The sequence below is a fragment of the Netta rufina genome, assembly GCF_964035555.1.
Source record: "Netta rufina genome assembly, chromosome: 11".
Taxonomy (NCBI): domain Eukaryota; kingdom Metazoa; phylum Chordata; class Aves; order Anseriformes; family Anatidae; genus Netta; species Netta rufina.
In genome coordinates this window covers 13,168,761-13,185,904 of record NC_140134.1, presented here as the reverse complement: position 1 = coordinate 13,185,904, position 17,144 = coordinate 13,168,761, and the positions used below count along the sequence as shown (strand labels likewise).

The 17,144-nt window shown below is 35.8% G+C and overlaps 1 protein-coding gene across 3 annotated transcripts in view; it reads right to left on the bottom strand.

The window, feature by feature from the left end:
* The window catches only part of EFL1 (elongation factor like GTPase 1), a 71,463-nt gene extending 54,352 nt beyond the window's left edge, over positions 1–17,111 (bottom strand). Inside the window, exons 1-12 of one of the 3 annotated variants that reach the window (XM_084293067.1) lie at positions 17,035–17,111; positions 16,717–16,818; positions 15,973–16,040; positions 15,713–15,797; positions 13,986–14,119; positions 13,229–13,366; positions 12,215–12,429; positions 9,530–9,653; positions 8,566–8,642; positions 8,302–8,438; positions 7,740–7,862; positions 4,657–4,756 (exon numbers count right to left, since the gene is read on the bottom strand). In XM_084293067.1, coding sequence (XP_084149193.1) covers positions 4,657–4,756; positions 7,740–7,862; positions 8,302–8,438; positions 8,566–8,642; positions 9,530–9,653; positions 12,215–12,429; positions 13,229–13,366; positions 13,986–14,119; positions 15,713–15,797; positions 15,973–16,040; positions 16,717–16,807 — 1,292 coding nt within the window. In that variant the 5' untranslated portion in view covers positions 16,808–16,818; positions 17,035–17,111. Of the gene's footprint in view, positions 1–4,656; positions 4,757–7,739; positions 7,863–8,301; positions 8,439–8,565; positions 8,643–9,529; positions 9,654–12,214; positions 12,430–13,228; positions 13,367–13,985; positions 14,120–15,712; positions 15,798–15,972; positions 16,041–16,716; positions 16,819–17,024 lie in introns of all 3 variants that reach the window. The other 2 variants (XM_084293069.1, XM_084293068.1) reach the window with 2 other exon arrangements.
* Positions 17,112–17,144: the final 33 nt, after the last annotated feature.

Below are 17,144 nucleotides of genomic sequence, written 5' to 3'. Positions count from 1 at the left end.
AGATAGTAATTTTTTTTACAGAGCTGGGATCTTTACAAACGTTCTCGTACTTTGATCACAACAACATAAAGTACTTTTAGCTGAAGGCTGGGCAACATTTTTTTTTTTTTTTTTTTTTTTTTTTACAATACAGTTTTCAGGAAACAATAGAAAGAAAATTAAGTACACTCCAATCTCTTGGTTTAAAGACATGTATACAAGCTACACCACAGGAAAAAAAATAGTACCATAGCATCACTAAATAAGTTTGGCATTATTATGTGAAGCAATCAGTTCCAAAATAAGCCCTATTTTCTATTGATTTTAGATATTGTAATATCTAAGGTGAAGTATATCACACTATACACTTTTAGCAGGGTCCTAATTTGCCTACTCTGCCTAACCACTAGTTTTCACAAAATTTACTGGAACTTGGTATCTCTGTCTGATTTGGTTAGAATTAGCAAATTATTTCACAAGTTCAGGCAGAAGAAACTGGAAGACAAAGTATATTTACACAATTCTCACTCCATTATAAAACCTGATAAAGAAAATACCTCAGTGTCATAGTGGTACAAGATAAAAGTCAATTTTCAAGTCTTTCCAGAGCAAGATAAATATAAGCTGCCAACCAGTTGTAACCTGACCAAAAATTAATTTTCCACATCTTCTACTGTTACAACAACTGACAAATGTTGTTATTCAACCAATAAAAGCAAAAACCTGGCCGTTTGAGTATCAAATCTACTGATTTTTAAAGTCACCTTTTAGAGGGTATTAGTTGCCAACAGCAGTCTCAGAGGAGGTTGTTTTAATTAAAAATCCTTCCTTTATCATTTACTGTATAACCTGAACTTAAATCATTTTGCTTTCCCCAACCTATGCTTAAAAAATATTACAAGCAGATGGCAGAAATAAGGCAAAACATAAAAACTGCAAAGTCAATTTGCAGCTAATAAGAAAAAATTAAAAAAAAAATAGCATTATGCAGTACTATCTCGCAAAAGGAGAGAAAAAGACAACAAAAGCATGGATCTACTTTATTCCCTCAAGAAGTAGAGGAGTGTAAGCCTTGAGGAAAAAACAAAACAAAATAAAACAAACAAGCAAGCACTCTATGGAAAAATGTCTGATTTTTACATGTTTTAACATGCTTAAAAATATCCACCACTGAAAAGGATGCAAATAACCTAGCCAACAGTTTGTATAGCAGTCAAACAAAGAACACACAAGTACAGAGTTACGTCCCTTGAAAATTTACAGGTAATTGAAATAGACAATAAAGTATTAATGTTTTTATATTAGTACACATTAAACCACTATGATAAGACACTATTAACCAACATATTTTAGGCATTCTTCATTCCTCCCTATGTTCGGGGATTCTTAAGGAACATTCCTATGGATCCTTATTTGATCCTCCTGGTTCAAATGCTCAGCTCAACACTCAATTATGTTAAGCACAATCTTCTCTGTGCAACTGTAAATAGCATATAGTGGCCATTATAATTCAAAACGTATTTAGGAACCACATTTAGACAGTATGTTTTTAAAGCATCTATGTATTGCTTCACCATCTTTCCTTCCTTTTTTAAAAACAAACTCCTTTCCTATTTCTTCAAGTACTGCTTACCTGTAGAATCTTAACAATTAAAAACTGAGAAACACATTCAGCTATATTACTATTTTTCAAAAAATACAATCTGTCACTTCAAAACAAAATTGCTAATGCTACCTAATCAGCAAAATTACATGGTGCTGATAATGACTGGCTATCACAGAGAAAGGCATATGGTTTCATTTTAATACTAGACAATTAGTAACTAATTGAATAATTTAATATTAAAGAAGGCAAGAAACACTTTTCAAACTATCAAGCAAAACACCACAATTTTCCATTTACTGAAGAAATCGGGGGAAAGGACATATTGCCAACAGCCATAGCTAATACCCCACAAGTCTACTAGAAAGAATTCCAGGCCAGTTATTACTCTCCTGCCTTATTGTCTCTAAAAACCTAATTTTCAGTGATTTCATCTAGATACGTTTTGTATTTTGCTTTGTATTTTGGACTAGCTCTGCATTACTTGAACTCAGTTAAATATAATCCTTTACTCAGCTCAATAAATAACTTGAGCTCTTTCAAACCAGATCAATGATGGTCAGAACGACAGATTTGTTACACAGTATGCATCACAGCACAAAAATGGAATCTCACTTGTATTCTCAAAACCAACAAAATTAAGCAGTGCATTTTTTCATATACAGAGAGAACACAACCAGGAACTTACAATGCACAAGCTTCTGTACTGAATTAATCATTTGATTAAAAAAATGGAGGCAGTCATACACACTTTATGCACCAAAATACATGTACCATGTTACACGGCAAATTTATTTTACATACTCTTTCTTCAGTTTGGGGAATTTTTTCCTCTCATTTTCTCTCTTTTAAAAGAAAAAAAATTAACACATGGCATATAACCACACATAAAACAGCTCCCTACCTCAATGGGAACAACTAAAGAGAATAAAATGGCAAGTGAGAAAGATGGAAGGCAAGTATCTGAGAAGACAGAGATGGAGTTTATCTCTAAGACAGTGCTCATGCAGAAGTACGCAAATCATACAGACTGAAAACCAGTATCATTAGTACTGGGAAAGTCAAAATCTCTCATATATGGTCTTTTGCGAGAAACCCCAAAACAAGACTTTCAGTAGACTTTTTTTTTTTGGACTAACATCTTGAAAATATGTCCAAAGCTTTCTGTGTCTGCTGAATGGAAAAGCTACCTTTGTCTCCATGTTTCATCCTCATCATGTCAAAGAACCTTGATCATCCCAACTAATAAAAAGAGTGAGTCATGATCAGTGGTAGAACAGCCAGAAAGTGGTAACCTCAATGTGTTTGCAATTAAAAATAACTTCTCTAATAATGAGAGTACCTACCAGTGAAAGCACGAATAGCAGTGCTATGCTACACTAATACCTGAGCAGGAGCTTTCCTATCAGATCCAGTTAAGGACAGAACTCGAAGAAAAACAGCACCATCTAGTGTTTGGTCAATCCATAATTGCAATGCAACTAAAACACCACAGGAAATATTTTTTTCCGTGGAAGATTTTAGGTAAGTATGATAGGAAAAAAAGTCTAGAAAGTGCATTTAAAAAAAAACAGTAGAAAAAATCCACAAGTATTAACACAACAACAACAAGATGTTTTGCACAAATATTTATCAGTAATAGTTTAATTTTGTAGAAAAACTAACTTCAGTATTACTTTGCTGTACAGTGACAATCTTGGAGTTTTTAAGAACATAAAAAAATGAAATGAAAAGTTTAAACAGAAGTTGAATACAGAAAGTGTTTCAGAGGCTTAGAGGGATGAAACATTAAGTTTAACCCCATTCTTATAAACTCATCAGAAAAGTATGTTTCTTCTGCATAAAAAGAGATAGCTTCAGCTAAAGTATTGCACTTAAGTATGTCAGGGAAATGAAATCAAGAAGGATCCACCTCTCTGAGAAAATAAGGGTACCATTAAATAGACACCTGTAACAAAAAAATCTTCCAGAACTGCAAGAAGAAAGTCATCTAAAGTACTTAATGACTTTCAGTTCTGTGCAAAAAAAGTTAAGATCCAAGGTTTGGATCATCTCCATTAACCCATTTTATTTTATACTTCCAATGGACTGGATGAATGCTTAGCTTTTATGCCAGATTTGAAGGGAAATGCTTCCAGGTACAAATGTAAGCTGTCATGATCATGCAAACACAGCCTTACTGAAAAGGTATGAAAGAACATTACAACTCAACAATATTTTCAACCAAACATCCTGAAACTACATCTAACATATGCACTAGAACAGTTTATTTGGACAAAAGCACTATTCTCCAATAGATTACTATTATTTTTTTTATATCCCCCCAAAATTTCCTAAACCTTCTAAAACATACAATTAAACAATTCTGATCTTCAACTCCACCAGAAAACCTCTTTCTGAAGACTGTATTGTATCTCAGACACTTGCAAATTATTTTCACAGATCTAAAAAAAAAGTAGAATAGTTCAGATGGAAGGAACCTTCAAAGACCATCTAGTCTAACTACCTGACTCTTCAGGGCTAACCAAAAGTTAAAACATATGCTTGAGGGCATTATCCAAACGCCTCATGAACACTAACAGGCACAGAGCACTGACCACCTTGCTCAGAAGCCTGTTCCAGCATTTGACGACCCTCACAGAAAAGAAGTTTTCCCTGATGTGCAGTTGGAACCTCCCCTGGCACAGCTGTGCTCTGCTCCTGCACATGCTGCCAGTAGTTATGAGGAAGAAGAGACCAGCACCTCCCTGTCCACTTCCCTCCTTGTGAAGTTGTAGAGAGCAATGAGTTGCCTCTTTGCTTCCTCTTCTCCAAACAAGATGACCCAAACATCCTCAGCCTCTCCTCATAGGACATGAATTCAGCCCTTTTACCAGCTTTGTTGCCCTCCTTTGGATGCTTTCAAGGACCTTAACATCCTTCCTGTATTGTGAAGACCAGAATGTATGCAATATTCAGAGTGAGTCCACACCAATGCTAAATACAGCAGGAGAATCTTGCCAAAGCTTACAACATAACTTTATTTCCTGAAGGTATCTAATGTAGATCAGAAGTTAAAAGTTACATTTCCTTACCTTGGTTTATTGTGTGGTAGTGCCTTTGCATCGACAGCAAACATTTTGGAAACAAAGACAATAACTGGGGCCGTTCCTTCACTACTGCATTTCAGAAAAGCTGAACAAACATAAAATGAAGTTATTTGCATTTTTTTTTATTTTTTTTTTTTTTACCAGCAGTGTGGACAAAATTAGTTTTCCATGATTTTTATAGGAATCCATGTTTCTCTCCTATTTCAATGAGTAATGTACTAAAGACAAATTAACAGAAGTGGAAAATTACTCTAGCCATATCATTTGATATCTCTACCTCTATCTTCAAGTATGTTTCACAATAAAATTAAACGAGCAAAAGTATAAAACCAGAACTTCTCATAATAATTGGAAACTATACATATTCAACTAAACATACTGTTTTGATATTTATAATTGAGTTCATAGGCTGGTTTAGATTACAATGACAAAAACACAGAACAGTGTTTTTGTGTTTAACATTTAGACTGAACTATTCATCCAGTGCCTCAAAGTATTCTTCCTCATTTCAAATTAAAGGCTGAAGTCCTACAAATGTCTAGACACTTATGTCTTCATGCAATTGCAACAACTTAGCTACAAGAATGGGTCTTTCTCAAAGGCTGCACGATCCACACAAAACTCATTCAGTATTTAGGAAATTCCCATAAACAATTTTTTCATCAAACCTGGAGCTCATCATCAAATCCCAAACAAACACAAAGCCATTTAGAACTTTTATAGAAACTGCCCTCTTCTCTTCTGCCTTTTATATTATCTATGAAAAGAATATACTGTAAAGTGCTTATGCAAAGACTGCAACTTAGAATTAACAAGGTACTCATCACTAAAATGTGATGTACTCCTTATTTCCATAACCAAGCACAGTAAAATCCAAGTTTATGGAGACAAATTTCTTCTAATTGACTTTATAGAGTATTCTATATTGTTTGAAGGACACAACCTTTGTTTCACTTTGGTGAAGGATGAAAACATCAGTTTCCTCACCCCAAGAAACAATTCCTATCAGCCTGTCAATTTGACAATCACATCTCAAGCTGGCATTTGACATTTCACCATTTTAGATTTCTTAAAGCTCTCTTTTAAACACTGTTCTATAAACACCTTTTATTACACATCCAAAGTTCAGAAATCCTTTCAACTGTTACTAGATTAAGCATGCTATCTTCTCCTAATTTTTATTAAACTAATTCTTGAAGTACCCAAGAACATTCATTACCTTAAAACAAAATGCATTCTGTTATAAAGCACATTCAGTTATAAATACAGTTTTCAAAAAATAAATTAATACACTTGAGGTCTATTTTTCCCCCTACATACCTATTTGAAAAGACCATACGGGAACGTTCTTTTTCAGACTACTGTATCTGGGGGAAAAATATCATTTTATACAGAAGTTCCAACCCTATAGAGGAGATTACCACATATATCTGGAAAATGACAAGCTTTGTTCACCACTTGACTAATAATGTATCAGCATCATTAGTTTCAACTTTGATTTTCAATTTTGCTGAATACTTAGTTCAGCTTCAATAGCTCTCATCTGTCTTTGAGGAAAACAAAGTCAGTAGTTATCCTTTTCAAGGCATCAGAATTTTTATGACCAACACGTATGAACAGAGTTTTTATTTACAAATAATACACAAATAGAAAAAAAGAATATTAACATGTTATGAACTTTTCTGCATTCAGTACAATAAGTTTATTTTCACTACTGCCTATATATAGTTCTATTACTGCTTGTAGAAAAGCTATTTTACATAGGTCTTCCCAGTCTCAAAATTTTGTAGCATGGGACTTGGTGATTAACAAACTTACTATGCACATTTGCCTACTTTGGCTTACAGACATCCCAATGTTCAGCATAACACCTGAATATACTGCTAAGCCCTTCTTGAGGAAGAACTGGGCATGAAATCCTGATCTCAGTGAAGTCAATGGCAAAACTCAAAATCCTTAAAACAGGAGTTTGTACCTTCATTTTACATTCCAGATAATGAAATACATTTGTTGCTTTGGAAGTCTTTTGGCTCTTACTTTTATTTGCTAATCTTTTCTCATTCTTGTATGTTATAAAATTACTAAGAAATCAATTTATATCTTGAGCTATGAAAACGTAGATGAAATACTTAATGACAATGTTTGAAGTGACAGTTACACTACATCTTACTACTTCTAATAGCAATTTTCAGTACATAAGCTAATTCACAATAAATCCAAAAAATAATGTTTTTGTTTTAGATTACTAGAACCTGGTACCTAGTTAACCGATGTACTTGTAAATATGAAACCTAAGTTCAAGTCCCTATTGGCTAATAATAAGTGTTTTTAGCACAGAAGACAGTAAAGCATTCCATTATTGCTCAATTAGAATCTTAGAGTGATAGAATATCCTGAGTTGCAAGAGACCCATAGGGATCATCGAGTCCAACTCCTGGCTCCATGGAGAACCACCCAAAAATAAAACCCTATGTCTGAGAGCACTGTCCAAATGGTTCTTGAACTCCAGCAGACTTGTTGCCATGAGCTCTTCCCTGAGGAGCTCATTCCACTGCCTGACCCTCTTGGTGAAGAACCTTTTCCTAACATCAAGTCTGAACTGCCCCTGTTGCAACTTCATGCTGTTCCCTTGGGTCCTGTTGCTGTCACCAGAGAGCAGAGCTCAGTGCCTACACCTCAGCTCCCCTCATGAGGAAGCTGCAGGCTGCCATGAGGCCTACCCTCAATCTCCTCTTCTCTAGGCTGAAATGAATTCCATGATGAATTCTGCTGCTTAGAACTAAATACAAGTATTAACTTCATAACCTCCCCGAATCCCAAGTCCAAATCTTAGACTTTACATCATTTGCAGCTTCAGTTGTCTAAAATCCATGAACATATGGGTTTAAAGAAAAATACAAAGAATAAAAATAAGACATGCAACTATGATATGTCACTGATAAACATCAATGTTACTACAGGTAAAATAATCATGAATCTAAGTAGAGGTTACTACGCATCTTATGATCCAAAGACAAACAAAACAATCAAGATTGAAATAACTTTGATGTTAATGGAGGAACACTTACCACTTTTCAGTTCCTGAGTTTCTGGTGGTAAAGAATCAAAAGTTCTAGCTCCAACACACATCAATTTTTCCACTCTTTCTGCAGTGATGTCAAGAGGACTGGGAAGCTTATTACACACCATGGCTAAAGCGCATTGCTAAGGACATAAAGAACCTGTTTATATTTCCTTACTGACTAGAAATAAAAGGAAAAGTCTTTAATGTCTGTTTTCCTAAATCAACAATATCATGCATGAACTGCCATCAATGACAGCTAAAATCCAGCTGTCACTAACAGTTGTACATAAAACTATGTAATAGAAGTAGTATTGCTAAAATACCTCCAGTTTCATAGATTACTTTCCTAATAAAAAGGTGGATGTTCAAGCATGAAGTTGGTTGAAATAGAATACTAACTGTAGATATGTAACTTAATACTATGACTGAGAAAATCAGTCCAGCTAGCGTAGGCATAAACATGAATAGAAGAAAATCATAACACACCACAAACGGAAATATGTGAGCACTCTTCCAAGTCTACAAACTGCCAATAGAACAAAAAGTTGTAATTTTCTTAAGGATACAGAGGACTGCATCAGATATTGGCAGCCACTGGCTACAAATGGCATTAAGGTGAACTTTGGGGTCTGTATGCCGTGACTCCCGCGCACCAATTTTCAATCCCAAAGAGGTGATTATCTTTTCAATTTTTTCTTTGTCTCTGTACGGGAAAATACAAACCACATTAGCAATGCATAACAAGCGTCTATAACATTCCTTGTTTGAGTATTTCAAAAATCAACATGGCACACTGAAAATGATTCCATGATTTCATAGGATCTTCTCACCTCTTCATAACAGCTTCATATAGACTCCATATGTTGTCCAGCACCAACTGCACAAACAAAGGTTTCTTTCCTTTTGACTGGCAGAACAAAAAAAAATAGTTAATTTTCAGCAATTCCTTGCTTTTACAACAAGCTTAAGACTGCACTCATAACCAATCGTTTTCATAAGAAGCATGTAAAACCTTCATTCAAAATCAAGCCGGTTGCCTGTTTCTACACAATTCCTACTTCAAAAGTTTAATAAAATGATGTTATAAGCCACAAAATAAGCATGGAATTTTAAAGTGCAGAACAAGGGTTTCATTTTCAGAAAAAGAGCCTGAAAATATGGAACATGTCTATCTTGATCCCAGTTATCACCACTTAACCCCCACCTCTTAAAAAACAAAACAATAATAAATCATTACATGAAAAGAGAGGAAGTCCTGCCCTCTAACTTCGAGTGGTAGAAACACTTTATGAAAGAGAGGAGCAGTCTTCAGGCCAGTACCTCAGTACAGCATTCAATTACAATTTGGGGCCTCAGTAAGGCAAAATATTTTCTAAATCCTAAATCCTCAGCTAAATCCCCAAATCCTAAATCCTTAGCTCTTGAAGCACTCTTCAAATCAGATGACAGAGGCCCACTCACTCCTCAGGTTCCTACACTGCTAGTCTTCCATTCATCTCATACGTTTCACTCTATCCTGAATCCTTGAAGCTGGAATGCCTCTTATTTTGTGAGCAGAGAGATTTAAGAGCAATGGTGAGCGCTATAAATTGGATGAGAGTTCTTTCCTGTAGCCTTTGAATGGTTAAGTTTTTGTATGGTCTCATTTCTAAGGCTGCCATAGTAACATTATGCTTCCACAAACGTTGACTAGACAGGTGGTTTGAGAATGGATCTCAGTACAAAATGATGAGTTGGACAAAAAAAAAGTAAAACTAAATAAACCACAAGTAATATTCCTGACAACTGCCCTACCTGATCACCTTTCATTATCTTCTTTGCTTTTGTATTTAAGTAATAATCTCCCCATAAAGTCTTCAGAAGCACTGTAGGCTTGATTCCAATCTTCTGGCTGTACAATTTTGCAAAATGCTCAATGCTGCAAGAAAACAAAAGGCAACTTGATAAAAGTGTAATGTTGTTTACAGGTGTTTATCAGCCTAAACAAGTGACAGCTTACACAAAAATCATACATATCTCAAGTCTTCGTTTTGCTCCCACTTTTCCAATTACCTTCTCTTTAACTCCTATTTTTTAACATTTGTGCCAGCAAAAACATTCAGTGGCAACAGCTTAAAAATGTCAGTTATACATTTTTGTTTTGTTTCAAGTCAGCTTGAAGACTGAATTTGTTTAAATGAAATAAATATCCGTGTACTATTCTCCCCCAGTAAAAATAAACAAACAAAAAAAATCAAAAATATAACTAAAAAAGTTTCAAGTATTTGAAGTCATGACTCTCAAACTTACTCTATGAAAGAGGTTACCTAATGCATTTTACCTGTGACTAGAATGATAAAAATTAAAAAATTTAAAATCAAGTATTCTTTCTAGCCACACTTCAGCCCTCAGATTATAGCAATTCCTTTTTAAGTTAACTACTTTAGGCATTTGTGGTTTAGAGCATTGCTTTAATATCAAGTCTAGCCCATAAAATAATACAGAAATGGTAATATTAAAAGGAAAAGCCAATGGTTTTCCATTGGAGCCCATGAATTAATATAAGTAGGCTGCTTAGGACCCAAAGAAGGACTTTTGAAGCTTCTGCAGTCTCCCCACTGAATATATTCAATAAGCAGTAACAAAAAAATCCTACATATCTTCATCCCATGCATGCAGAAACAAAAATATACACAACTGTTCACAATTGGAACAATTCTATTTGCATAATAATGATATTTGATAACCTCTTATTTGAAATCCAGAAGTCTCGTATTTCTACACACCTAAAAAATACCTATGAGATTTATTTAGCCACATACTTCTTTAGCCAATCTGATAACTTCTTTCCTTAAAAGGTGTACACATTTCTACACCTTCTGAATACACTAACAATTACACTGCTCCCTGCCGTATGTTCAGTGTGCTCTCCCTCCAGCTAGAGACACCAGAGTGTAAGACACCTCTTAAACTGAAGGAGAAATATCAGTGATTTTGACAAAAGGGAAAGGGCTGCATTGCACAGCTGAGCGGGATGTGCAGGGAAGGAGGAAGACATTGTGGCATACAAGGAGGAAGATGTTGTGTCATACAGTCATTCCAGATGTAGGGAAGCAGAAAGCAGCTACTAAGTGGTATTTTCAGTATCAACATAATGCACAACAGTTCAGGATATGCAGTGCTGTGTAGTACTGCCCAGTTATGGCTGCAGGCACCATATGCAAAGCTCTCTGCTCCCATCAAGTGTGTGGACCACCAAACATATCTGATAAAACTCTTCTAGCCTTCAGAGATGAAAATGTCTGCCTTCACTCATCTTCTACAATTAAATCTATTTCAGACTGAAGAATATTCCAAGAATCTCAAGGTTTTCTTTCAATTTCCTTTACACAACTTATACACTGTTTTTTTTAAAAACATTATTATTCATAGCAGATAATTAAACTAGTTACTTATTTTATTTTTCCTTTTTCCTGCAGTGATAAGAAGTGTCAGTTAATTTCAAACTCTTCAGTGAACTTTAAATACAAGCTTTAATCCTTTTTTTTTTTTTTTTTTTTAAAAAAAAAAAAAAGGTTTTGCAACATTAAAGACATACTGTATTACTGAGTATATCTTTTTAATTACATAGTCATGATGAAGACAAGGACTCCACCTTGCGGCCAGCAATCAGAACACATGTAATCTTTACTACAGCATACTGCCCCTCAAAACTAATTACCAAGAACAGGACTGAAAACCAGAACTGATCACAAACTCAGATACAGTAATACTGATAATTTTCTGAAATTGTTCTGCTCCCTGTTTCTTAATTTTACTTAAATATCTCTGCAGTGGTAACTGCTGAAACAAACGTAAAGATATTAGGTAAAAGAAGATAAAAAATGCACCTGAATGAGGAAAAAAATGGGGAAAAAAGCTAGATTAAGACTGATGAGCATAAGCACTTAAAAACAAACAATTTCAAATACAAGACTAAATCTGATGCAGAAAGGAAAACAGACCACAGTAATGCTGTGACCCAAAACTATATTGCGCAGAACTGAACAGCTGAAACAGCTGCCCTGATGCAAGCTGCCTGTTCTATGCTTGTTACAAACGTCACCAGCCCTGTGGCTGGAATGTCCAGCTGACTCGCAAAACAGCTCTTACACTGCTGCAGTTTTAAGCCAAGTCTGGTAAAGCCTAGTGTGTTGTTAATTACTTATGTTCAATAAGTTTACCAGGGTAGGCTGAATGCTACAGTGGGCTAAGCAGCTGGTGTGTAAGAATAACATAGGTCTCCAAACCACAGGCCAGAAGGCCAGAGCCTGCAGTTTTTTCAGCTGTCCAACATTAATGTATATTAGAATAGACAGATAAAAAGTTGCTTATCACAGAAAAAATGTTGACAAAAATCTTTAGAAATACGAAGGAGCTCAAAATTCTTTAAATTTGAGATTACTTGCAGAAATCAATTTAAAAAAATCAAAAAGGGCATTAACTAGATACCATACTTACCCAAAACCCCATCCATCAATTGCACTGGCAAACACCACATTTCCATGGTCTGGCGAAAAATAGAGATGGGAATCATCAGTATCTTCCAGTCCAGCACTCCAGTCATAAATTTGATCTCCAAGTGCTGTGTCTGAAATATTTTCATTTTCTGTTTCTTTCTCAGCTCTTTCTTCTAAGACTTTAGAGGTAAAGAGTGTTCCAGTGACTGCATTGATCTATGGAAGGGTATATAAAAACATACAAAGATTTGTTCACTCTTTCACAACAATTGCAACTAAAATGCAATACCTCCACCCTCCAAAATATAAACACTTTTTTGTTCTTTTAACAACTAGTGCACTTGTGATTCATTTGACAATTTAAAACATGGACTTTGTGTATCTAATCCTGTCCATTTGAAGACAAGGGGAGTATGATTAGACCAGCATTTCAGCTTAGGCACAATGTGTTATCCAGATCAGTCAGCCATGTCAAGATTGAATCAGATACAGAGTATCATATGGAGAACACTTTGTTTCTCAGAACAGGGAATGCTGAAATATAAATATTACTGCCAACAAGTAAACAACAAAGAGGGCAAAGGAAGACCACATAGATAACTGTTTAAAAGCTCTTGAAAAAGTTTGAAAGCGATTTAGTTGCCTCCAAATTAACTTAATCCCTGCATAAATCCATTATTATCAAGAACAGTCTAAAGACATTCCTTGTCTATCCCCAGTCCAACATATGCAACAAAGCAAAACATACAGCACATGATCTCTTAAAAAAGACAGACTCTCTGTCAAGCGGTATTTGATTCTCTTTTCTCTATCAAGTGCATTCAGAACCAACTAGAAGTATAATAAATTAGACTAGATATTGTAGTTCCTGTAAGAAAAATTGGTTCTGCTGTGCCAAGTTTATTCCAGCTGTAAGCCACTGAAAATTAGTCTCTTTAAATTCAAGAATGGAGACAGGGCAGGGGGAACCCACGGCAAAATCTGTTTTGTGAACATGATGCTATGGTATAAATACCTGCTCTAAGATATTCTTAAGGTGTGAGTATGCTTCTTGAGGGGTGAGCTTGAGCTCTACAATCAAGCGATCAATTTTATTTATCACCAATACCGGACGAATATTTTCTAGCCAAGCTTGCCGTAGAACTGCTTGAGTCTATTAAGAGAATAAGAGTTTAAAAAAAATCCATTACAGAAAGCTTGATACCACAAGACATAGAATATTGAAATGAATAACAATTAAATCTAAAATTTAATTCAACGTATAATAAGGTTCTGATTTGAATGTCAACTTATCATTTGACTTTGATGGTACATAGTGTTAGATACTAGTATTCTGCATAAAGTATTTTAATAGAAAAAAGCTCACGCTCCTTAGAAAATCAAGTCATGAATAAAACAAACTCGATATTATTTTGCATTATTTTTCCCATTTTCATTGCCCTATAAGCACACATAAAGTTACTAAATAATCTACCTTAATACACTTATTTCTTCTTCACACAAATAATCTATTACTAGAAAAATTATATACTCACTGTTTCAATCCTAACACCCACTCACCAGCTGTACCATGAAATTAACTAGAAAAAACAGGAAACTAACTATCCTCTTTCAGACCTCAAGTGCCCTATAATTTATTAGAAGTTGTTCCAAGCTTCTTAAAGCAGCATATCTTTTATTTCTACGTTATATACTTAAGACATATACGCAATTCTGGTTTGCTTACTCACTCTTCACTACCCTTTTTCTCAATTTAATGTACTTTATTTCACCTGTGGACAGACTCCTTCAACAGCATCCACCACTATGATACAACCATCACAGAGTCGGACAGCAGTAGATACTTCTGAAGAAAAATCCACGTGCCCTGGGGAATCTATTAAATTAATCAGATACTCCTGATCACCTAGGATCAAACAATAAATATTTCAGAACAGTTATTTATTTGGGCCACGTTGTTAATACTGTGCTAAACTAGTATTAATTTCTAGGGGCGAAAACTGCAGTAACTATTATACATAAGAAAAAGTACAAATAGACCAGGACGATTGCAGCAGCATAATATCTAGTGGCTTATGCCTAAGCAGTTTCAATTTCACCATTCTTTAATGCCAGTCTTCACCTTTCAATGTCCAACTACCTTCAAAACAAACAGTACTAGCTTGTAGCAGCATTGCAAATAGATCAATAGCTAAAGCACAGAGAACTTCCCCACAGTCTGCATTTTAAGGATAAATCAGAATAAACTGTCATTAAAGTAAATCCTATACTCTTAGTAAAACGTTTTATTTCAGAATTTGAGATTGTGTTAATAAAACACACTTATGAATCCACAGTATGAAAACATCTATAAGCTATTAATAAGTTTTTTTCCAATGTTTTCCAAACTACTGTCCCTCTAAACTTCTGCTTATTGAAGAGACCCCATTCAATATTTTATGAATTTATTGTATTTACCATCAGCCACAACCAAAATAAGAAGAAATTAAGTTTCTTGTTTAAGAATTTACATTAGAATCTAAATTTCAGTAAAACAGAAAAACAACAGACATAAAAGGTTCTAACTAGTAAAGTAAGGTCATTTCAGAGACAATGATAAAACAGACCTAGCTTGCAATGCTTAGCTGGAAGATCACTGATCTCAACTATGCTTTATAAACGTATGTAGCTGAAATGGCGATAGTAAGATGACTTATGGTGGCTTTTAAGCTTCATGCATTTTTTTTCTTCTTGCATAAGCCTGTGAGTAATGTATTTCATCATGTTTATGATTCACCTAGCTGAGAGGAAAACTGGTGAGGAACATAGAGTCAGTATAGCTACGCTATATAAAACCCTCTGAACAATTCACAGCAGAGTATAACTTGCATCTTGATAATAGGAGTATAGTGAAAATCTTGTACACAATAGATTGCGCACAATCATTAAAAAATTGTTGTTTTTTGAAGGAAGTTTTTGACTTTAACTGACAGTAGTTTAAGTCTTAAGATCAAACATTAAGATTCAGATGTAAAGTAGAAAAAAAAAAGATGACTCTTCTAATTGCCTCCACTTGGAAATACGAGAATTTGACTTAAGTTCTACACTGCAAAGTTAGCTAGTTATTGTGGTTTAAGCACAAAAACATACAGAACTGAAATTACACCCTCTATGAAAACATTAACAGCAGATTTTAAATTTTGAAGCTCGTGAAACTGTGAAATATAGTAATCAAAAGCCGCAGAATACTATACTGAGTACACGTAAGTATCCAGCTGGCAGCTCTTTTCTTCCTTATGGCAAATGCTTAAAACCATTTTCCTAACACTGCGATAGAGCTTTATCATCTCGGCTAACAGTCGAATACATGCCTAAGTCTTTGCAGAACAATGGCCTAACGCTGAGAGATACAGAAGTTGCAGAGAAAAAGATCTCAGCAGCAACAATGAAGAGGCAGGGAAAAAAAAAAAAAAAAAAAAAAGTATATTAAAGTTTATACTTGCCAGCATCAACAATTTACCTTTCTTAAAGTGCAATGAAATTGCACTAGATTTCATTGTTATTCCTCGGATCTGTTCATCTTCTCTACTGTCTAGGTATCTAAGCTGAGAACAAAAACAAGAGAACAGGAGATAAATCTGTGGAATTGTTTTAAAAGTTACTCATCAACTGTCAAAGAGTGTAACTGTGAGAAAATAAGGTTTAGCAAGACTAGGAGTAGATTATTTACAATCCCAGCACACACACACCAGAATTTTAAGAATGAGAGCGTAACTTTACCTTTCCTGCTAAGCGGCTAGAGATTATTCCATTGCTAGAGATCAGACAATCAGCTAGAGTAGTTTTACCTAAAAACAAAAATAGATTACTTAATTTAAATAAACACAGACAATTGAAAAAGATGTGACAATACCACAAATGCTGACAACGTCTTGTGTTCTAAGACAGAACCGCTCATCAACATCTCGTGTTCTACCAACATCAGTAACAGCCAAGAAAGTACAAAATAACCTAAAAAAAAATAAAATAAATCAAGTGACTCAACTTCATGTGTTAGGTGCCAAGAAATTTATTTTTCAGAGTGGGTATGCCTTTACCTGCTATGATCAGAGAAGTAAATGAAATAGCAAACCGTACTTCAGACCCATGACGTATCATGCAATTAGATAAGAGATTGGTGTCATAAAACAAAAATTTATTATTTTCACCTACGTAACACACTTCCACTAAATAGACGTAGAAATAGACCACCAAATGCATGCACATATTTAATTTATGCCGTCACTTGGCAACATCAAAATGGAAAACCTTCAACTGTTTCAAGTTGTTAAATACTCCAGTGCTTAAAGAACAAGCTGCAGGAGGGTGAAATTAACGCGCAACAGACAAAATGTACTTCTCAGAGTCAGGATCACGCCGGTTTAAAGCCGAACCCACGAAGACGTACTGCCTGCAACCACATCGTCCCAAACACCTCACCACCACCACCGCCGCCACCACCACCACCACCACCCCCCGTCCTACCGTGATCCACGTGCGCCAAGATGCAGATATTCCTGATCCCCGCCGTCTTCCTCTGGAGCTCCGCCATCCTCCCCGCGCCGGCCAGGACCATGGTTGGTGCCCCTGTGAAGGCAGAGGCGCAGTCAAGTGACACGCGACACACGAGGCGACATTTTTCTAATTACCCGACCTGCGACCGGGGCCACTCACGGGGCACAGACGACAACCTCACACCACCTCCCCACCACCCCCAGACCCCCTTCCCCCTAGAGGTAACGCGCGTGTCCCCCCCACCCCACCTCACCTCACCTCACCTCACCTCACCTCACCTCACCTCACCTCAGCTCCCTGCCGCCCGCACCCGGAAGCCCGCTCCGGTTTTGCTCCGGTTCCGCTCCGGTTCCGCTCCCGCTCCCGCTCCTCCCCCCGTTGCCTGACGTTAGACGGAG